The sequence below is a fragment of the Penicilliopsis zonata genome (assembly GCF_001890105.1).
Source record: "Penicilliopsis zonata CBS 506.65 unplaced genomic scaffold ASPZOscaffold_13, whole genome shotgun sequence".
Taxonomy (NCBI): Eukaryota; Fungi; Ascomycota; class Eurotiomycetes; order Eurotiales; family Aspergillaceae; genus Penicilliopsis; species Penicilliopsis zonata.
Genome location: NW_019208922.1, coordinates 179,744 through 200,681, shown reverse-complemented (window position 1 = coordinate 200,681; position 20,938 = coordinate 179,744). Strand labels below are relative to the sequence as shown.

General features: G+C 55.0%; 10 protein-coding genes across 10 annotated transcripts; 7 read left to right on the top strand and 3 right to left on the bottom strand.

The window, feature by feature from the left end:
* Positions 1–15: 15 nt before the first annotated feature.
* Positions 16–636, top strand: ASPZODRAFT_100574 (hypothetical protein; the record flags this gene model as incomplete). The annotated part of the gene is made up of 2 exons (XM_022720769.1): positions 16–411; positions 469–636. A coding segment is annotated over one exon (181 nt), but the record flags the coding sequence as incomplete, so codon positions are not given.
* Positions 16–2,192, top strand: ASPZODRAFT_168295 (hypothetical protein; the record flags this gene model as incomplete). Its single annotated transcript, XM_022726862.1, has 5 exons — positions 16–411; positions 469–480; positions 540–811; positions 892–1,633; positions 1,699–2,192. The coding sequence occupies exons 1-5, from the start codon at positions 297–299 to the stop codon at positions 2,190–2,192; spliced, it is 1,635 nt and encodes a 544-aa protein (XP_022579088.1). The 5' UTR covers positions 16–296.
* A 150-nt stretch (positions 2,193–2,342) lies between these two features.
* Positions 2,343–2,696, bottom strand: ASPZODRAFT_144543 (hypothetical protein; the record flags this gene model as incomplete). Its single annotated transcript, XM_022725017.1, has 1 exon — positions 2,343–2,696. One exon carries the CDS (start codon positions 2,694–2,696, stop codon positions 2,343–2,345), a length of 354 nt encoding a protein of 117 aa, XP_022579087.1.
* Positions 2,697–3,597: 901 nt separating this feature from the next.
* Positions 3,598–7,473, top strand: ASPZODRAFT_134662 (hypothetical protein). The gene is made up of 6 exons (XM_022723595.1): positions 3,598–3,901; positions 3,970–4,209; positions 4,326–5,806; positions 5,902–6,474; positions 6,535–6,704; positions 6,761–7,473. The coding sequence occupies exons 1-6, from the start codon at positions 3,806–3,808 to the stop codon at positions 7,345–7,347; spliced, it is 3,147 nt and encodes a 1,048-aa protein (XP_022579086.1). The 5' UTR covers positions 3,598–3,805; the 3' UTR covers positions 7,348–7,473.
* A 420-nt stretch (positions 7,474–7,893) lies between these two features.
* Positions 7,894–10,483, bottom strand: ASPZODRAFT_144541 (hypothetical protein; the record flags this gene model as incomplete). The annotated part of the gene is made up of 3 exons (XM_022725016.1): positions 7,894–8,061; positions 8,142–8,591; positions 8,648–10,483. 3 exons carry the CDS (start codon positions 10,481–10,483, stop codon positions 7,894–7,896), a joined length of 2,454 nt encoding a protein of 817 aa, XP_022579085.1.
* Positions 10,484–12,164: 1,681 nt separating this feature from the next.
* Positions 12,165–14,234, top strand: ASPZODRAFT_694755 (hypothetical protein). The gene is made up of 2 exons (XM_022729581.1): positions 12,165–14,036; positions 14,117–14,234. Exons 1-2 carry the CDS (start codon positions 12,359–12,361, stop codon positions 14,125–14,127), a joined length of 1,689 nt encoding a protein of 562 aa, XP_022579084.1. The 5' UTR covers positions 12,165–12,358; the 3' UTR covers positions 14,128–14,234.
* A 7-nt stretch (positions 14,235–14,241) lies between these two features.
* On the bottom strand, positions 14,242–16,754 carry ASPZODRAFT_168291 (hypothetical protein; the record flags this gene model as incomplete). The annotated part of the gene is made up of 6 exons (XM_022726861.1): positions 16,605–16,754; positions 15,663–16,530; positions 15,013–15,607; positions 14,874–14,951; positions 14,383–14,814; positions 14,242–14,258 (listed from the first exon to the last, which is right to left on the bottom strand). Exons 2-6 carry the CDS (start codon positions 16,446–16,448, stop codon positions 14,242–14,244), a joined length of 1,908 nt encoding a protein of 635 aa, XP_022579083.1. The 5' UTR covers positions 16,449–16,530; positions 16,605–16,754.
* A 240-nt stretch (positions 16,755–16,994) lies between these two features.
* On the top strand, positions 16,995–18,206 carry ASPZODRAFT_144538 (hypothetical protein; the record flags this gene model as incomplete). Its single annotated transcript, XM_022725015.1, has 1 exon — positions 16,995–18,206. The coding sequence occupies one exon, from the start codon at positions 16,995–16,997 to the stop codon at positions 18,204–18,206; it is 1,212 nt and encodes a 403-aa protein (XP_022579082.1).
* A 152-nt stretch (positions 18,207–18,358) lies between these two features.
* On the top strand, positions 18,359–19,501 carry ASPZODRAFT_695078 (hypothetical protein). The gene is made up of 3 exons (XM_022729584.1): positions 18,359–18,603; positions 18,675–19,360; positions 19,453–19,501. The coding sequence occupies exons 1-2, from the start codon at positions 18,511–18,513 to the stop codon at positions 19,092–19,094; spliced, it is 513 nt and encodes a 170-aa protein (XP_022579081.1). The 5' UTR covers positions 18,359–18,510; the 3' UTR covers positions 19,095–19,360; positions 19,453–19,501.
* Positions 19,377–20,902, top strand: ASPZODRAFT_71159 (hypothetical protein; the record flags this gene model as incomplete). The annotated part of the gene is made up of 2 exons (XM_022729727.1): positions 19,377–19,764; positions 19,821–20,902. The coding sequence occupies 2 exons, from the start codon at positions 19,377–19,379 to the stop codon at positions 20,900–20,902; spliced, it is 1,470 nt and encodes a 489-aa protein (XP_022579080.1).
* Between the last annotated feature and the right edge of the window lie 36 nt (positions 20,903–20,938).

The following is a 20,938-nucleotide window of genomic DNA, read 5'->3' as shown; positions in this document are numbered from 1 at the left end:
CGCCACGCATTGCAGACCATGTGAAGAACGCACGACTCGCCAGGGTCTCTGCCCGCCGTTCCGAGGAAAGGGTCTCGTCTGTGTCGGCTCCTTTCCTTTGGTGGTGTTCTTTCTGCTGGCAGGTGACTTGAGTGTCAGACTGCTTTTAAATGCTCCGCATTCCCTGCTTGTCCGGCGTCCTCGGCTGCTCTGGTAGTGCCGAGTTGAAATAGCTCTGCCTGGAGTGTTAAACAGGGTTCTAACGGCTTTGCTTCTTATTCTCCTTCGTTACTCCCTTCATAGCTGCTGATTCCATTATGGCGAAAACGTTCTCCAAGGACGACGTTGCGTCGCACAGTAAAACCGATAGTCTGTGGGTTGTCATCGACGAAGACGTGTACGACCTCACCAAATTCCAGGACGAGCACCCAGGTAAGTGGATATTCTTGCTTATTTTTTATGCTCTTGTATATTCTAACTCTTCTATAGGTGGGAAGAAAAGTAGGTGTTCCCCCCGCTGCTGTTGTCAAGGGATGGGCTGACGATGATACCCCCTCCAGTCCTTCAAAGGGTAGCCGGGAAGGACGCGTCGAAACAGTTCTGGAAATACCACAATGAGGGTATCCTGAAGAAGTTCCAGGGTCGGCTACAGGTGGGATCTTTGAATACCAAGAAGGTTATCGCCCAACCGGCTCCGGCACCTGCGAAGGAAGCCGCCCCCAAGCCCCCGAAGCCCGCTCCCAAGACGACTGCACCGCCGAAAGAAGAGTCTGAGCCCCAGGAGCCATTCGGTGATCTCATTCCGTTTGCGGATCCTTCATGGTATCAAGGTGTAAGTTGCCTCTCTACTATGTACTTTTGGGTGGGGAGAAACAATCCCGGGGCTGACTCGTTGCCGTCTTTCTTGTTCAGTATCACTCGCCGTATTTCAACGAAACTCACGCCGCCCTCCGTGCTGAAGTTCGGCAATGGGTGGAGTCTGAAATTGAACCGTACGTGACCGAATGGGACGAGGCCAAGCAAGTTCCGGATAGGATCTACAAGCAGATGGGCGAGCGAGGCTATCTGGCCGGTCTTCTCGGGGGCAAATTCCCGGTCAACCTGACCCCGCACCGTGTTCAGGCAGTGCCTCCGGAGCAATGGGATCTCTTCCATGAGATGCTGGTCACCGATGAGATCTCGCGTGTGGGGAGCGGCGGGTTTGTGTGGAACCTCATCGGAGGCTTCGGGATCGGTGGCCCGCCGCTGCTCCGGCATGGGAAGAAGGCCCTCGTGGAGAGGATCATGCCGGGGATCCTGGCAGGTGACAAGCGTATCTGTCTTGCAATCACGGAGCCTGATGCGGGAAGCGATGTCGCCAATCTGACGTGTGAGGCCAAGCTTTCCGAGGATGGCAAGCATTACATCGTCAACGGAGAGAAGAAATGGATCACCAACGGCGTGTGGGCCGACTATTTCACCACCGCAGTGCGCACGGGCAAGCCTGGCATGAATGGAATCAGTGTGCTGCTCATCGAGCGCGAGAGTGGCGGTGTCAGTACTAGAAGAATGGACTGCCAGGGAGTCTGGAGCAGTGGCACCACCTACATCACTTTTGAGGATGTCAAGGTGCCGGTCGAAAACTTGATTGGAAAAGAGAACCAGGGATTTAAGGGTGAGCATTTGAAAGAGAACCCTTGTACTAGGACCCTTGTGCGTTTCTTGCTAACAGGTTTCCAGTAATCATGACCAACTTCAACCACGAGCGTGTCGGTATCATCATCCAGTCACTGCGCTTTGCTCGCGTCTGCTATGAAGAGTCGATGAAGTACGCCCACAAACGACGAACATTCGGCAAGAAGCTGATCGACCACCCTGTGATTCGGATGAAGCTGGCCCACATGGCCCGGCAGATCGAGGCATCCTACAATTGGATGGAGAACGTCATCTACCAGTGCCAATGCATGGAGGAAACCGAGGCCATGCTCAAGCTCGGCGGTGCCATCGCCGGTCTCAAGGCGCAGGCAACCACGACCTTTGAATTCTGCGCTCGCGAAGCGAGTCAGATCTTCGGCGGGCTGAGTTACAGCCGCGGCGGGCAGGGTGGAAAGATCGAACGGCTGTATCGCGATGTGCGCGCCTATGCTATCCCTGGAGGAAGCGAGGAGATCATGCTTGACTTGAGCATGCGCCAGAGTCTCCGTGTGCACCAGATGTTTGGCATGAAATTGTGATTTGATATATTTATGGAGATTCTGATAGTAAGATAGTCTATATACTAGGTATTCAACTCGGATTAGGTTAGGGTTATGCAATAAGACAACACCACTGGCCGTATTACTTACTAGATGTGAAGCTTTAGATATTCGTATATTAGGTGCTATCTAGACTGGTTGTCCAGAGGGCGACCCTTTACACGGCCCGTCTGTATGAACCGGGAGTTTGGCACACCATTTAAACACCTCCTTCCTGACATACTGCCAATTGAACCTCTCATAGACTCTGCCCTTCTTGTTTCGGTCTGCTTTCAAATAAAAGTTCCTCTCGATATGCTCCTGCACGGCAGGCATGGCGGTGTTGGTGAACCACTTGCTTTGTGCCTCGTGGGTATTTTTCTGCGCCGACGAGTAAACTGAAGAAGAGAAGGTATAGTCTATGCCGGTCTGTCCGTCTGCATCTGTCCATGGGCAATCATAAGCGTATCGATAGTAGAAGTAGCCGCCACTTTGATGAGACATGATGTGGTTGGAGGCAGGAGGGGGGAGAAAGTGCCAACTTGAAGTGTTTTGGCGGCTGAAAAGCTGAGACGGAGATCATCTCTTTATACTTACAATCAGTTGGACCTTCAGCTGAACTGGATAAGAGCAATGCTGACGTGTTGATTGCCAGGGATATCAAACAACATCAAGGCTACCAATCGTTGGGAAAGGGTGCTGAGCCTTGTCTCTATCAGAACAGTAGTAGGCTGTCACTGGCTATTTCACCGGTCTTCCTTCTCTCCTACAGTCTTTAGCCTTCAGCCTTGTCTCTGGAAAAGCATCTTACGGGCAAGTTTAGCCTTTTATTTGGTCCCTACAGAATTTATATTCCATATATATATATATATATCTGTAGTATACCTTCAAGACCTATAACCTTTCATTTAGCCATATACCTAGGTACTCTCCTATATTATACTACCATGAGCGAGACAGTATCTTTACTGGTTTTATGCAATATTACTTCGCTAGATTGCAAGTCTTTTCCTATTATATCTGGTCTACTAATATATATCTGTGGTACTCTGTATACTTCCTCTTTAAAACAGTATTTGAGAGAAGATAGAAGCAGCACCACAGTAGTTGGTCAATTAATAAGGGCGCCAATCAATCAATAATGCAGTCGAAACTGCCCTAGAATATAAATTGAATTTCTTTCTTTTTTCACTGATATATAGACGGAGAAGGTATATAGTTATAGTATCGGATATCCCGATGGATGATCACGTGACACCACGTGACATAATGGCGAACAGCCTACAGGCGCAGCACGACTTGGACTCTCGACGATCCTCGCTTTCTCTCCGTGAACAACGTGCAAGGGCAGTGGCTGTGTTCCTTTGAGGCCTTGAGCCAGTCGCCAGTTGTTGATTGAAGACCAGCCGATCTGTGTTTTTGTTTTCGTTCTTCTCGTCTTATCCAACGCTTCTGCCGGGCGGCTGACGCCTCAAGCTTGACGCCAGTCTAGCTTCAGCTTTGTCTCGGACAGGGCGCGGAATTTATTCTGAGTTGTCTCCCCCCCCCCAATCTCCGTCTACGACCAGGAACTCCTTTGAAAGACCCAGTGGCTGTTTGCACAGAGGGTCAAGATGTCGCATAATCTTCTGAACCAGGATTTCGGATCCGAGGACGAGGACGACGACTTCAATCCCGCGCCGGCCGAGGACTCTGACAATGAAGATGAGGTGAGTGATATAGAGATGCAGATCTATCTGTTGTAACGGCAAGAAATATTCATTGAGAGGTGGAATAGTCTAGGAATAACGCGAACCGTGGACGCGACCTCGAGGACGAAGACGATGAAGAGCCTGCGAACGGTCGGGCGAACGAGCGACGGAGAGTCCAGATCGAAGACGATGAAGGCGACAACGAAGGGGAAGGTGAGGACGATGAAGGCGACGACGAGGAAGGCGGAGCTCGTGGAGAAGAAAATCAAGACGAGGAAGATGAGGAAGACGAAGAAGAGGATGATGACGATGAAGACGCTGTGTCGGTATGTTTACATCTCTCTTCTACTTCCATGGTCCCGGATACAGAGAGAAAAAAAAACCGGCAATCTGTTTTGATCTGGATAAAACACATTGCTGACTGGAGTGTTCCTTTCTACAGGGTCGTCCTCGCAAGCGTAGAAGGAGGGGTGGTGTGCACTCCTTCTTCGAAGAGGAAGCCGGTGTTGATGAAGATGAGGACGAAGCAGAGGACGAGGAGGATGAACTGGCGGAGTTTGGCGCGGAGATGCACCCGGATGACCTTGACGCCTTGCCTGTTGGTGCAGAGACGGATGACCGCCGACATCGACAACTTGATCGCCAGCGTGAACTCGAGGCGAGCATGGATGCCGAAAAGCAGGCTCAGATGCTCAAGGAAAGATACGGTCGAAACCGGGTAGCTGCCGCCGATGCGGTTGTTGTGCCAAAGCGTCTTTTACTGCCCAGTGTTGACGATCCCAGTATCTGGGGTGTTCGCTGTAAACCGGGCAAGGAACGAGAGGTCGTGTTCGCTATTCAGAAACGCATCGAAGAACGGCCACCGGGTTCGCGCAAGGGTATAAAGATCTTCTCTGCGTTTGAGCGCGGCGGAGCAATGGCAGGCTATATTTACGTCGAGGCACGCAGGCAGGCAGATGTCATGGAAGGCCTGGAGGATATGTCGAACGTCTACCCGCGGACAAAGATGATTCTCGTGCCTGTACGTGAAATGCCGGACCTCTTGAGAGTTCAGAAGTCCGAAGAACTACTCCCGGGTGGCTGGGTGCGCATCAAGCGTGGCAAATACCAGAATGACCTGGCTCAAATCGAGGAAGTTGAGACGAACGGACTCGAGGTGACTGTACGGCTGGTTCCACGTCTGGATTACGGCTTGAACGAAGACACTGGTGCACCGTTGTCGGATCCCAAACGGAAGCGGATAGGCATGAACCCTGCAGTCGCCCGTCCCCCGCAACGCCTGTTCAGCGAATCCGAAGCCAAAAAGAAGCATAGCAAGTACCTGTCTGCCACCTCGGGACTCGGCGGCAAGTCGTGGAGCTACCTCGGCGAGACATATATCGACGGCTTCCTCATCAAGGATATGAAGGTGCAGCATCTCATCACTAAGAGTGTCAATCCTCGCCTGGAAGAAGTTACAATGTTCGCACGGGGTGCCGAGGATGGTACATCGAATCTTGATCTTGCCTCTCTCGCTGAGACACTCAAGCATTCCACAGCGGAAGACTCGTATCTGCCCGGGGATCCAGTGGAGGTGTACCGCGGCGAACAGCAAGGTGTCATCGGTCGGACTGTCTCGACTCGGGGCGAGATCGTATCCTTACTGGTCACAGAAGGTGAGCTGGCTGGACAGACGATCGATGCCCCCATGAAGTCGCTTCGCAAACGATTCAGAGAGGGAGACCATGTCAAGGTCATTGGTGGTAGCAGGTACCAAGATGAACTGGGCATGGTTGTTCAAGTCAAGGACGACACAGTTACCTTGCTTAGCGATATGAGTATGCAGGAAATCACTGTCTTTAGCAAGGATCTTCGGCTCTCTACCGAGTCCGGGGTTGACGGTAAGCTGGGTATCTTTGACGTTCACGATTTGGTGCAACTTGAGTAAGTCGTCCGTCATTTTTCATTTCTTTTATTTTGTTTACCCCCCCCCCCCCCATCTCTCTGTGGTATATGGTGCCTGTACTGACTTGGTGAAGTGCCTCTACTGTCGCCTGCATCATCAAAGTAGATCGTGAGTCTCTTCGGGTTCTTGATCAGAACGGCTCTATCAGGACAATCCTTCCTTCTCAGGTCACCAACAAGATCACCCCTCGCCGCGATGCTGTCGCTACCGATCGCAATGGCGCAGAGATTCGACACGGGGATACCGTCCGAGAGGTCTACGGCGAGCAGAGGAACGGCGTGATTATTCACATCTACCGTTCGTTCTTATTCTTGCATAACAAAGCCCAAGCAGAGAATGCCGGCATCGTGGTCGTCCGTACAACCAATATCGTTACCGTGTCTGCTAAGGGTGGACGAGCCACAGGGCCTGATCTTACCAAGATGAACCCTGCCCTCATGCGGAACGGCATGCCTGGCGCGTCAATGCCACCTCCCAAGTCCTTTGGACGTGATCGACTCATTGGCAAGACTGTCATGGTCAGGAAGGGGCCCTTCAAGGGTCTCGTTGGTATTGTCAAGGACTCAACAGACGACCAGGCCCGTGTCGAGCTTCATTCCAAGAACAAACTAATCACCATTCCTAAGGAGATTCTCGTCATCAAAGAGTACGTTCATATATATCCATGTTTCCAGCCGCTTCTTGCTAATGTCATTTTTCTTTCTAGCCCCATCACAGGTGCAACAGTAGAGCCAGGCCGCGGACGGGGCGGTGGCCGTGTGCCTTCTGGTGCCGGAGCACCCCCGTCGAGAGACGGTGGTTGGCATGGTGGACGCACTCCCATGGCTGCCGACTCGTCGAGGACACCTGCTTGGGGCGGTGCATCGTCATCACGCAGTAAGTTCCATTTTGTCTTCCTTGGTATCTCATATGCTAACGACGAAATTCAATAGCTCCCGCCTGGGGTGGTGTCGGTGGCGGTTCGCGCACTCCAGCCTGGAGGAATGACGGATCTCGCACATCAAACCCTTACGATGGTAGTCGGACTGCCTACGGGGGAGGAGCGGGCGGGCGTACCCCGGCATGGAACGCTGGCGCCCGTACTCCGTATGACTCCGGCTCTGGATCAAGTGGATTCGACGCCTTTGCGGCCGGTTCCAGGACGCCTGCCTGGGGCGCCTCCAACACCGGCAACCGCACTCCTGCCTGGTCCGGGGGCGCCTCGTCATCAGCGGGGGGTGGCAGCAAAGACCATCTCTCTCACCGCGGCTACGATGCACCCACGCCGGGAGACGTGTACTCAGCTCCTACCCCAGGAGGGTACGCCAGCGCGCCTACACCGGGCATCTCTGCGCCCACTCCGGGTGCGTGGCCGGACAGCGCCCCGACTCCAGGTGCGCTTAACGTGCCGACGCCTGGTGGCCGACCCTACGACGCGCCCACCCCAGCAATGGGTGGAATGGCTGCTACTCCCGGGGCGGGCGTCTACGGGGATGATGACGGAGCGCCGCGGTACGATGAAGGCACACCAAGTCCTTGATTCTTTCTTCCTCCCCTTTTTCTCGACAAATCCAGATCGGAAGAAAAAAAAATTAAAAAAGTTGGACAGTCTTAGATTACGCGTTGTGTATCTATTTGCCTGCTTGATATTTTTTTTTTTTTTTTTCGCAGCAGCACTGATATTCTATCTAATCATGTATCATAGCCCTATGAATCTGTCCGGTTTATCTATTCTATCTCATCCGTAAGCCTAAACAGAATTACCAAAAGAAGACAATGAATACATCTGTCTACAATGATATTCTTAGAGAATAGAACTAGTTTTACTATCCCCAGATAGAGGTCTTGATACATCGGAAAGGGACTCAATAGATAGATAGATCACCTAAGCGGCATTGAGCCGCGAAGTCAATGAAATTGGAAACCTATGCATTGACCTTTCCCTCTATTTTGAAGAAATGAAGGGGAAAAAGGGTCGAAATATGGGGAGGGGGAAACGAGAATGTATCAAAAAAGAAGAAAAGAAAGTAAGAAGACACGGTTTTTGAAATTGAAAAATAAAAAAATAAAAATAAAAATAAACAGGTTACGGAGGTACAGCACGGGCAAGGGTGCGGATGTTATCCACGAAACCCTTGATGAGGTCCGGATACTGGTTATCTGGATCGCCGTCTATAGCGAGTTGACCCTGGCGACGGATTTCGGCGCCGGAGATTTCGATTTCGAGCTCGTGGTCGAAATCTGGCTTGGGGTTCTAGAATAGTTAGACAAGAATTCATGAAAGGTATAGAATTCAAGAAAGAGAGAGATAGAGAGAGAGAGAAAATGGCTTACTTCTGATCTGGCGACTTGGGTAAGGTCGATCTGGTAGGCAAGATGGCGATAGCTCATGCGGTCTTTGTTGCGGGCGCCACGGGCGCCCTTCATGGTGTCGGCGACGACGAGGCTGCGCACGTCGCCGTCATACTCCATCTCCAGGTTGACGCTGACGCGCCAGTCCACGCACGTCGTTGGGCTGTAGACGTCCATGTCTGCCAGACGGCATTTGACGATCTTGGCGAGCACTTCACCGGTGCGCTGGTCGGTTGTGACGCGCACTCGCGGCTTGTGACGTGGGTTGAGGTTCTGGCGGATGATGGGAGGGAGGTCCGAGGCTTGTACCTCATAGAATGTGTCGCGTTCCTTCTTGTGGGCATACGAGAGGGGTATCCGGCCGGGATTGGATTGGGGCATGCTTGCCTTGACGGCGTCGTTTAAGAAGTTGTTCATTGCCCGATGTTGTGCCTGTTTATTCATATCATTAGAAGATAAGAAGGAAGAGGAGACAGAGGGAAGCTCACTTGACTCATGGAGCTTTCAAACGAAGTACGTAGTCGAGGATCCTCTCGGTTCAGAACGCTTTCCGTCAGCACCGGCAAGCGTAGCCTCTCCCCACGGTCCATGTCAATGATGTGTCCCAGCTTCGCTTCCACCTCGATGATCGCCCCCTGGCCAGCCGCCGCGGCGCCGGCGGGCCCAGTAGCAATGTCCTTGCGGAGAACGACGTGCTGGAATAAGAAGTCGCAGATCTGCTTGGTGATCTCCTCGTGGGGGATGAACCCAGTTATCGAGGGCTCCCACTGGCCTAGAGATCCCTCGGGCTTGGACACCTCAAGAGGGGGTGGTTGGGACGATTGCCCGTTTATTGAAACTGTGCTATTAATACGGTTTCTCGCCACTGGTGGTGCAGCCGGTGCCGCGGACGTAGCTCGTACAGCAGGGGCAGTGGCAGTGGTAGTGTTGGTGGTGGTGGCGGTGGTGACTGTTGTAGCTGTAGCTGTAGCCGCTGCTGGAGGTGCTGCTGCTGGAGGTGCTGCTGCTGCTGCTGCGGCTGCGGCTCGCTGTCGAGATGCCCATGGATCTTGGGGCGTATCTCTTAGGTGTTTAGGAATGGGGGGTTGGCAGTGAGGGATGACGGGGCATTTTGCATTGGGTCGAGGAGTTCTCTGAGCATAGATAGGTGGGTCAGTGTACCTGAGCTTCTTCCTTTTGGAAGGACGAGGACTCGAATTCGCCTGGAGGGTCTCCCTAGGTGGAAGAGACTGTCGAGGCACTGCCATTGATGGATCGCTGGACGATAGGAGTCGTGATGAGACCGGCGAGCTCACGGTCTGCGGGGCTCCGGGTGTGGTGGTGGTGGAGGAGGAGGAACGATTGGGAACCTTCGGGCGCGATGAGCGGTTGGATCCTGGGGAGTCTTCTTTCCACATCTCATCCTCGGGCTGGACGCGGTACGAGGTAGTGATCAGTACACGGCTTCCTGGAACATGGACCTGGTTTGCAACGGGCCGAACAATGGTTTTGGGACTCACACTGACACTCCTTTCTTTATCAGTCTCGGCGGCGGAATAGAGTCGGTCCAGGGAGGCTGAATCCTGAAGGGAGCCACGGGGCTGTGCGGACGGGGACAGAATCAGATTCCTGTGGTCTTGGCCGGGGGTATCCTGACCGATCCATGGACTAGACAAGGGGTTCTGGAGCGAGTCTTGACCCGAGGAGAGCGGCCGGGCGGACTGGGGTGACGGACGCGAGTAGGTGGCCGAGGGAGGGCCGAGAGGAGTGCCTGGGAGGGAGCGTTGGGCGCCGGAGGCAAACTGCTGCGCGTGCAGGGGCTGCGACGCGGTGGACGTTGGGCTGTCCCTGGGATAGAATGAGTAACTGGGAAGGGCAGAGGGGGATAGGACCGACTGGATGGAGTGCGACCGCTGCTGCGAGAAGTACGAGGGTGCTTCCTGGTGCGAGATACCCGCACTAATGGGCTGCTGCGGCGTGTAGGGCGAGGCCAGCGGTGCGGCAGGCAGCGCCTGATTCTTCTGGTGCGGGCTGAAGACGGCCGAGGCGGGCGCGGTCGTCGAGAAGGAGTCTCGCGAGCCACTCCGCAGGGCCGTCGGCGACCCATACTGGAGCGAGCTGTAGGAGGCCGACCGTTCTGGCGAGCCATGGGGCGGCGGCTGTATCGGCGGAGGCTGCGGCGGGTGGCCTGGATAGGCGGCGGCGGGCTGGTATGATGAGGGCGTAGCGGCGGCCTGTGGTGACGGGCGAGGGAAGCCAGTCTCGGGCAGCGACGACTGGCGCACGGGGGGGGCATTGGAGGAGGCGCCCGCGGCGTCAGTATTCATGATCGTGCGCAGGTCCATGGCGACAGCGAAGCCACGAATCGAACAGGTGGGATAGAATGGACAGGGAGCGAGAGTGCGGAGGGCGAGCAGCAGCCAGCGCGGCGGAGTGCTTGTACACGAGGACCAGGCGAACCGGGGATCAGACGGCGATCAGAGACCCTTCAAGCAACGGCCGAAGCCGACATCGATCTCGAAAGCGGCGCACGAGGGCGTCGAGGGGGGCCGTGAAGCTCTGGTGGTGGGCGGCGAGGGCGCAGGGTGCAGGGTGCAGGGTGGAGGGATAGCAGAGAAAAAGAGAGCTCCGGATTCAGGGAGCTCACGATACCACCGCCTCCGCAGGGCTGGCCGACCGTCGACGACGAGGACGTTTTCTTTCCCCCCTCCCCCGGTTCTTTGTCTTTATCTCTGAGAACTGCGAAATCTGTTCTTTGTCTCTGGGCAGGGCATCTTCAGGTTTACAAAATATACCATGCTGCCTGGAGTGGGCTGGGGGAATACGCCTTTGTTGGCCTCCGCCGCCAGCTGGACCAAGGTGTCTGCAGATGCAGCCCTGACGCAAGGAATCGGATCGGCAGCCTCCCTGGAGACTTCCTGTAGGGCTTGGGAACTGGCTCTGTGCTCGTCAGATCGCGAAAGACGGGCGTCCTGGGCGTCTGGCAGGGACATCGCTGTCCGCTGCACCTCGCAGCCAGCCGTCACGTGATATCATAATAGACGGGAATAATCAACGCCTGAGGCAGCAACATTTGATGCCTGATGTCTGGGGCAAAATTACGTGTTTCATCGCCTTACAGCCTGACACTCGTTCTCTGTATTATTACTCACTCCGTACCTACCTAGGTAGCTACTCCGTAATCAATAGTTAACGACCACAAACTCCCAAGAGAACGCATCCAACTCCTCTCGATACCATGACCTCCACATTTACTAGACATTATTGACACAGCTAGTCCCTAAAGTCCTGCAATGGCTTTGGTTTAATGCCACAAATGCTGCTAGACGCCACGAGTTGCGTACTCAGGAGCGGTGCATTGCGTCACCTCGTTGAAGACCAGGCAGACAACCCCCCTCGAACCTCCATGGTCTCGGGCTACTTTCTCAATACTACACCTTGATCGTTACGGGGGTACGGTATTTGAATGGCATCGCTGACTATTTGATGGCGTTTTCTCCGGCCAGACTGTAATAAGTCGTGCAGAATAAGTTGCACGAAGGCCTCTTGTTCCACGGCTTCGGCATGACGACACACGGGACAGGGGTGGGTCGGCACATTTCTGATTGCTACGCAAGCCCCAGCGTCAACTCGTCGACTCTCCTTTTGCCATCTGGACTCTCTCAGCTCAAGCCCCGACCGACTGATCGACTCTGGTGTCGCTCGCTCGCAGGATCTGACAAAAAGCACGTCAACTGAGCTGAGCATCACTACCTCCAGGTATGGTTCTGGTTTGATTTAGCCTCTCGGCATTGCCCCCTTGGCCTGTCCCCGCTTGACCCGCTAACGGTGTTGATTCTCCAGGAATAGATGCGCAAGACGTGCCTCGAGGTGAAGGGCGCCGGTAATCGAGACGAGACCTAGACTCCTCGCTATGATAGCTGTCACTCGGGGGGATCCTTCAATGAGTGATTGAGCACCCTGGCTACCGCGATATATTGGAAAAAAAAACCCCCGAGGGTGGATAGGCACGAGACCATATCATTATTGTCTGGTTTTGGTCGCAAATTATCGCCATCAGTCGTTCAGCAGATTACCTGAATACTTTATTTTGGGGTGGGGGGGGCTTTTTTTTCTATTTTTTTGTTTGCAGAGCATGGGTAGGAGTGCAGACACAGCTTTGACGAATCCCCTTGTGTCCACTGCCTGTGAAAAATAGTCGACGACTGAATATCTTCGACATGCCGTGGGCGGAGTCAGAGTCATCTCCCTCCTCCAACGCAGACAGTCCTTTGAACGACCTGGAGGCGGGCACACAGACGCCCTCCTCCCTTCCGAGCTGGGATGACCTCTCCAACTACACTCGATCCAGCCTTCTCTGGCATTCGCAACGGCTAGCGCCGCCTCTGCAGGAGTACCCGAACAACTGGTCTACCAGCTCTGGAAGCTGGTTGTCAAACCTGCCGATCTTAATCGTCCCAAGCTTTCTCCAAAAATACGTGGGTGGCAGGCCGTCCCCAGACCACAAGCTACATAAGATTGCCGCTTTGGACGGGCTGCGCGGCTGGGCCTGTCTGCTCGTCTTCAACTTTCACTTTCTCTTCACCTACACATGGAAGGTCGCGATTGGATGGGGGTTTGCAAAGGAGAATTTCAGTATCTTCCAATTACCCATCATTCACCTCCTCACCTCCGGCCATATCATGGTCGCTATCTTCTTTGTCATCTCCGGCTATGTTCTGTCGTACAAGCCCCTGAAAACCATCCGCAGCCGGTCCTGGGATCAGACGTTTGTGGTCTTGGCCTCATCCACCTTTCGTCGCGGATTGCGTCTGTACATCCCCTCGATCATCGGCATTGCCATTGTCATGGCAGCGGTCCGTATGGGGGTCTACAACTACTCCCACGTGGTCGTCAATGAGGGTCAGACGATACTCGGCACCAACGAACAGCACCCAATCATCCTGCCTACTTTCTATATGCAGCTCTGGGACTGGTATCGCACAGTGGTTCATCTCACAGACCCTTGGAACTGGGGGCTGTACTACAACTACTATAATCCTCATCTGTGGACGATCCCCGTCGAATTCCGCTGCTCGATCGTTCTGTTCCTCACAATTCTCGCGACCTCCCGCCTGCGCAGCTCGGTGAGGATAGGCCTTGTGGCCTGTCTACTCTGGTTCTGTGTTCGGTGGGGGCGCTGGGACGTCGTTCTCTTCCTCTCAGGCATGTTAATGGCAGAGGTTGATCTCATCCACGGTATCTGGGAGAATCCGGCACCGGCACCCACTACTGCATCTTCAGTAGACTCTACACCAACAACCACTAAACCATTCTGGAATGAAAAAGCCCCCTCTCTCCCGATTCAACTGCCCCCAGCCGTCCACCGTGCCATCCGCGTGTGCCACCGCAACCGGTGGCTCGGTGTGTTTGTCACGGGTCTATACATCGGCTCATCGCCCAACAACGGCTTCAAATGGACACCCGGGTACATCTGGCTAGCCCGGCTCACGCCCAAGACGTACCCGGAGCCACACCGCTTCCCACAGACCATCGGGGCCGTCCTAATCGTGTTGGCAATCAACCGATCCCCTGCCATCCAGCGGCTCTTCACCAACCCGTTCTCGCAGTATCTCGGCCGCATCTCCTTCGCCTTCTACATCGTTCACGGCCCTATCCTGCACTCCCTGGGTTACTCCATCATGCCCTCCATTTGGGCCGTTGTCGGCCGCCAGACAGACTTCCAGGCCGGCCTGGGGTTTCTCCTCGGCTGGCTCGTCTGCCTCCCCATCTCCATCTGCGTGGCCGATCTCTTCTGGCGAGCTGTCGATATTCCCAGCGTGCGGTTTGCCCGCTGGCTGGAGGAGAAACTTGTCGTCCAGGCCGGGTGGACCAATGACCTGCCGACTTCCATGAAAGGTAGAGGGTCCCTCCATAGCCGTACTCAATAACAATTCCCATTAATAACCCATCACCAATGCCAAGTCCTTTGTTTAAAGGGAAAAAATAGAAATACAAATTGCCGTTGATTTCGAAAAGGAGAAGAAGAAGAAGAAGGGAAAAAAGTCTACACGTGTATTCAGCGTACTATAAAACCAAGCTAATGCAATTCATCATCATTCACTCATAAAAACCAATGTGCTGTTTTTGCAAGAATATGAAAAGAAGAAGAAGAAGAATATAGAGACCATGGAAAAAAAAAAAAGAAAAAAAAAACAAGCAATTTAAAGACCCACCCCCCAGATCCCCCGCCCACCACACACACCCAGCCAGTCTCGAGGATGGCCAGCAGGATTGGTGCCCCCCTGCGGCGACCAGCTGATATTCGAGACTTCATAATCACATTGCCAGGCGGCGGCGGGCCCGCGCTCCGAGGGTGTAGAGTGGGCGCCCGATCCGGTGGCAGCGGCAGGGTTGGCGGCGGAGGGATTGTGGCTCGGGGCGATGGGCGCTGCGTGGTGGTGATTGATCAGGTCCCAGAGAAGAACGAGGCAGTCGTCTGCACCCGAGGCCAGGACACCGCGCCGGTTGGGCGACCATTCAACGCAGTTGATGGCGGAGCCGTGCCCCTTGAGTTCGAGAAGAGCTTGACCTGGCTGTCGGACGTCGAGCACGCGCACGACGTTCGAGTCCTGAGAGAAGGTTGCAAGGAGATGGGCGTCGTGAGGTGAGGCTATCGTGATCCTTGTTGTGAGTACTATGTTCATTCCTTCCCCCCCAAAAAAAAAAAAATAAAAAAAAAAGAGAACCACTTACCGGCAATGCGAAGGAGCGGGGGAGGCCATGCAGCCCCTTGGTGAGTTGCCGACGGGCTGGAGTTCCCAGGACTCATCACTGCAGCCATGTCAGATCTCGGAAGTGTTGTGTCATTGAAAAGCAGGGAGATGAAACGTACCTTTATCATTCTTCTCAGATGGTTCATAGATGATTGTGCTGTGCTCCAGGCTGCGAAGGTCGAACATGCGCACACTACCGTCCGCACCACAGCTTACAAAAACGTCGACGCTGTTGGCGCAGAACCGGACGTCGTAAACTTCCTTGTCATGGGCAATGAGCTGGGTTTTGGCCGTCAAGGTCGGAATGTCCCAGATCGTGCAGGTGGTATCGATACTGGACGTGATAATCAGACTCGGGGAGATTGTGTTCCAATCCAGCGACGTGATGGGTGCCGTGTGCTCTGGGGATTTGGAGTTGGACAACAAAGCCAGTGGCGAGAGCTTGGTAACCGGAGTGTTTGAGGGCCGCGTGATAAAGTTGGAGCTTTGCAGCGTCGGGCTCGTCGGGAGCGACCATAACCGCAGATGATCGCCCGATGTCGCCAGTAAGTCGGTTGACTGCTTCTGGGAAGATGGTGGCTCCCAGAGGATGCGAGTGACAGGGTACGAGTGCGTCGCTTCGGCGGTTTTGACGTAGTCCAATTTGATCTCTCCCGCAGCGGCGTCCGGCGTGTCGGGGTCGGGCTGCGTCCAATGCGTGTCAATGATTTGAATCTGCGTAGGAATCGTCAGTATGTATGCAACATAGATGGCCAGTTTCAAGGCATACGTAATTGTGATTGTCCTCCAAGTAGCTTCCAATGGCAATCTTCCCCCCGAAGGAACCCCCAGAGCCCGATGTTGGCCACTTGCACCAATCCACCGCATAGATCGGCCACGGAGCTAGATAGTTGCTGTTTGTGGGTACCTGAGGCTCACGGTTGAGCTGTGCAAGATTAGGACTGCTGTTCATATCCGGCAGAAGCAATTCCCCCGACGGTCGGATGTCGGCCAGGCCAAGAGGCGAGTATTTCGATCCCTGTGGAGTATGGGGAGGGAATCCAACACTGGGAGACGAATTATACTTGGAGCTCTCTCCCACACCCTGTGGCTTGTATTTCGGTTGCTCGAATCCGGCCGGACTGGACCGGGAGTGACTGTGCGAATTGACCGCGCCCGAACGAGGCGTCGTCGGCTGCTGCTGCTGAGGTTGTAATTGAGTGGTCAGCTGGGGTAGTGTAGGAACTGCCGAGGGCGCAGTATTGACAGCCATGGGTGGCGGTCTATTCGTATTTCCTGGCTGCAGCGCACCAGGGAGGGCAGCCTGGTTGCTGTTGCTGCCCCCGCTGCCCCCGCTATACAATCCCGGCTGCGAGCTGCTGGACTGCACATTGATGGACGGCACACCCCCAGTCACCGTCTCTGCTGCCGCGGAGTAGTCGTGAGAAGAGAGCTGACGAGTCATATTTGAGCCAACAGTGCCCCCAGCCCCCGGGATATGGAGCTCCTCCGGTTGGCGACTGAACCCAGCGCCCCGGCGCGGGGAGTCAAAAGGCGGCGGTATCGGGTTGGACATGGCGGCAAGCTGGGCAGTGGTGAGGTATTCTACCCTCTTTCAGGGCTTCGCGGAGAGCTTTACGGGGTTCTTGATCGAATGACTGCGCCAGAGTCAGCACCAAGACACTCAACCAGCCCCCCCCCTCCCCCATGAGAGCAGCAGCTCTCGACTTACCGCACGGCGTCCGAGGAGCTCCGACAAGCACCGAGACCTTGCGCAACCTGTTTCATACCATCAGATGCTCCATCCGACTCTCTCACAGCGGCAGTCCCAAGCTCAACAGAGGCGCCTAGCAGCTGGTCAGAGTCGAGGCGGGGGATGGAGTGTTTCGCATCCCATTCACTTTGGGCGTCTGGCGGGCGGCTGGCGCTGACTCAGCATCACCACGCCGCCTTCTGCACACCCAGCAATTGTTCCCCCCCCCCCCCTCACTCTCTGTGCTTTGCGAGTGTCTTCCAACCAGTTCGGCCTGCTGTGGGTTAAGCTGTGTCTCATTATCGAGCGTGTGTCTTGCTCCTCATTGGTTATCTGTTGATAGTGTGCAGGCTAGGCTGCTGGTCCAGAATGGCGTCTCCGTATGCTCTGCTCCTGCTGCCTTCTCCACCAGCGATAGTGGAGGAGGAGGTGAGAGACGCGTACGAGGAGGCTCTAGCATCGGTTTTCTCGACTCTGTCGCAGTCTCTGGACGGTACCAGTTGCACTGCCACGCTGGATATTGCGTTAGCCATCTCCGGCCTGGAGCCAGCTTCCCGTCAGCCCAGAGCCCGGGTGTTCCAGCCGCTTCAACACGTGCTGACCAACGTTTACAAGCTCATCATTGCTGTGTGTGCGTCAAGGAGCATTGAGCTCGATGGTCCGGGGGGTATTGATGCTCGGGTGGTGTTTGTCGGTGATGTTGATGAGGGTGCAGATGGTGACAGAGCTCAACGGCTGGGACCTATCCTCAGTCTCCAAACACTGGCGACATCCGCTCGTTCCTGGAATTCCATCTTCTTCGTGGATACAGCATCCGGCCGGAAACTCCTGAACGCATTCACTGGTAGTCTGCAGTCTCCGGTGCATACGTACGGAGTTCCCGGAGGCAAGTCGGATGAGGCCTCTTCGAACACTCTTCTCCTGGCATCTGAAGGACCACAGGGAGTGGCTCGACACTATTCTGTCGCTGTGGGAGGCACCTTTGACCATCTTCATATTGGACACAAACTATTACTCACCGCCACGGCACTGGCTTTGGATCGGGTAGTAGAGACAGATACGGGCCGAGATCGATCGATCACAGTCGGGGTGGCAGCGGACGAGCTACTGGCGAAGAAGAAGTATATCGAATTCTTGGAGAGCTGGGATCAGCGGTACAGACGTACTGCTTCGTTTCTAACGAGTATCATCGACTTCTCCCCCCCACAGGACAGCGCTCCGCGGGTTCAAGAGGTGTTGGAGCCCGGTCCCAACGGCAAATACGTCCTACTCCGGCTACGGACCGATCTCGTCTTGAAGCTAGTCCAGTTCTCAGACATCTATGGTCCAACAATCACGGACCAGCAAATCAGCGCACTTGTTGTGTCCAGAGAGACTCGCGCCGGCGGCCAGGCGGTCAATACTGAAAGAGCTAAGCAGGGTTGGCAAGAGCTTGAGATCTTCGAGGTCGACGTGCTCAATTCGGGGACAGCGGCAGCTCTCGCAGCCTCGAGACCCGACAGCTTCGAGACCAAGATCAGCAGCACGGAGATCAGGCGGCGTCGAATGGAACAGGCCCAAGCACCACCACGGTCAACCTGACTTGCGAGGATTGGAACCCGGACACCTCGTCACCAGTCATTCATATTTTTCATCCGACAAAAATGCCTCGGTCAGTCAGCCACGCAATCCAGACAGTACACACACAGAACGATACCATGAAGCTCTAGTCCAAACAACCGCTCCCTTTTCAATCACGCATAATCCGTGCGCATATGGGCTCAGCTCCCGACCTGTAGATAGTCCAAAATCTCCGGTGACTGGGGCAGCCAGAGCACTACGGGTTTATCCTGGTAGTTATCGGGCAAATACTTGGTTCGCCGCCCGAGTCTCTTCGTAAAAACATATGCTGCTCGTGCGACGCTTTCTCGATCATGCAGCCTCATTTAACGTGTGTGGACATCGGCCTTCCACGATTTGTTGGATCAGTCTGTGTGCTGTTGGTGATTCAGATTCAGTTCTGCATTAACGCACTGAAACAACCCCTGCAGCACTAACCACCACCGCCAGTTCCGGCCGAGTATTCACCAACCACCACCGCGCAATTTATATGTCATGACACACTGGGGCGGAGAGAACCTGATTCCCTACCGGCCAACCGAATCGATGTCGCTCAGTCTCGCCTGCTTAGCGGGGTTGTGCTCCTGCGCGCCGAGCCTGCAGCGCGTGTCGGACAAATCCAACTCGTCCTCGCCTGCTGGCCTGTCGCCCCCCCCTTTCGCTGCTCGACCTCGACGATATCTTCCCATTGCACACCACCAGGCTGGTTCACACGGGATGGCCGCATGCACCTTCAATCATGTGATATTCTGGAGGGTAACTGTCTCTCCAATCAATACCTTCATCATCCCCCAACTCGCAACATCGCGGCTTGGGGTCGGCAGCTCGACAGCTCAAACATGCACGCTCACCCTCCGGGCTCTGGCTTGAGATAGAGCATCCCGGACGAACGACTTGGCAGGAAGCGTCGAGGGATTGAGTTTTTTTCCCTTTTTTTTCTTCTTTTCCCTAATGGCGCTCGTTCATTAGTTCCCTTCATGCTTGCTTGTTGGCTCCGCCGCTACTCTCGGAGGCAGATCACATCATAAACTATATTATCTTCCCCGAACCTCGATCGTTTTCTTCTGGCATTGCCTTATTACTAGTTCATGCCGTTTTGCCATCTATTCACGGCAGCCGAACTGTTGGCGCAGGCTGTACGTTGCAGCCATCATGGACCACCCGCGATACATTGATGACCTGGCGGATGAGCTGCTCAGCGATATCCTGTCCTTCCTGACAGGCGCAGAGCAACCGTGGATCGAGCCTCCGTTGGAGAATCCCATGCCGAACACCACATCGGAACGCCCTGGCGAACGGTGCGATCTCGACCGGTTCCGTCTCGTGTGCAAACGATTCATGAGGATCGCCACGCCGCGCAAGTTCTCTCGCTTCGTCTTGCGATTCTCCAAGGAAGGTTTCCAGCGGCTGGAGGACCTTTTGCGCATGGACCGGGCTTGTCATGTCAAATACTTCACGTACATGGTGCGACCCTTCTATCAAGGCAGCGGTACCAGCCCCCCCGTGCAGTATTCCGGGGAAAAAAAAAACCATTTTCAGGGTAGAAGGGAAGGTGGTTGGCTGACTTTTTCTTTCCTGATCCCACGGAAACTTTAGGCTGGACCGCAATCCTCGCGCAGATCGGCACTCATAGTCCCTCGGTCTCTCAGATCCACACTCATCGGTTGTTTACCCAACAGCTGGTGACCGACGGCGGCTGTGACCTAATATTGCTGCGTCGGGCGATGGAAGCATTCTCGTCGCTCCGGCAGATCAAGTTGCTGAGGCTGCAAGATCAGGCGGACGAACAACTTCTGGGGCTGATCAAGGAACGGTCTCTGAATTCGGTGGCGCATCTAAGCTGGGAACCCGCTTGCTCGCGGGCGATCGCAAACCTCGGCGTCGCCTTGCTGGAGTCGAACTGCTGTGCGGTCAAGTTTGTCGGCCCCCAGATCAGTCCGGACACTGGTTCCCGGATGCTTCAGGTCCCGTCGACGACGCTCTCCGCGCTCGGGCAACGATTAACGAGTCTCGACGTGAATTTCTACTCCTCGGCCGACATGACCTCCAGCATTGTCCGTCTGTCGGCTGCCTTCCGCCACTTCTTCCTGGCCGCAACGAGTCTGACAGACCTCCACCTCGGCTTCTCGGGTCGCTCCCCGCTTGATCTCAAACTCGAGCAGGTGCTGCATGGGGCCCACTGGAAACGGCTCCGCGCCTTCAGTCTGCAGGGCTGGCGGCTGGGCGCGGGTGAGATCGTCGGCATGGCGCGACGCCACCGCCGGCAGCTACAGGACCTTCGCCTGAGTCATATTTACCTGCGCGAAGGTGGACGCTGGAGCGACATCCTCCTAGTGTTGCACGACGAGATGGAGCGGCTCGAACGGCTAGACCTGCGCGAGATCGACTACGCAAAGCATCTGGATGCCCCCTCCTCCGATCCGGTTGATACCAGCCTCCTCCCGAGTACTACTACTGCCAGTGCAGATAGGGACACAACCCACGATACAGACCTGCAAGAGATCATCATTGATGACTACCTCCGCCTACCCTGGCAGGACAACCCGCCGCGCACGCTCTCGCCGGCCACCGTGGCTAAGCTGCGGGCCTTGGGGGTGCACGAGCTGGGCGACAACGGTGCGTATGTTCGGCGCGAGCAGCGGGTGTTATGGGAAGCATGGGTGATTGCCAGTCGATAGTGGAATGAAAAAAAATTCTTTAGTAGTGATCACATT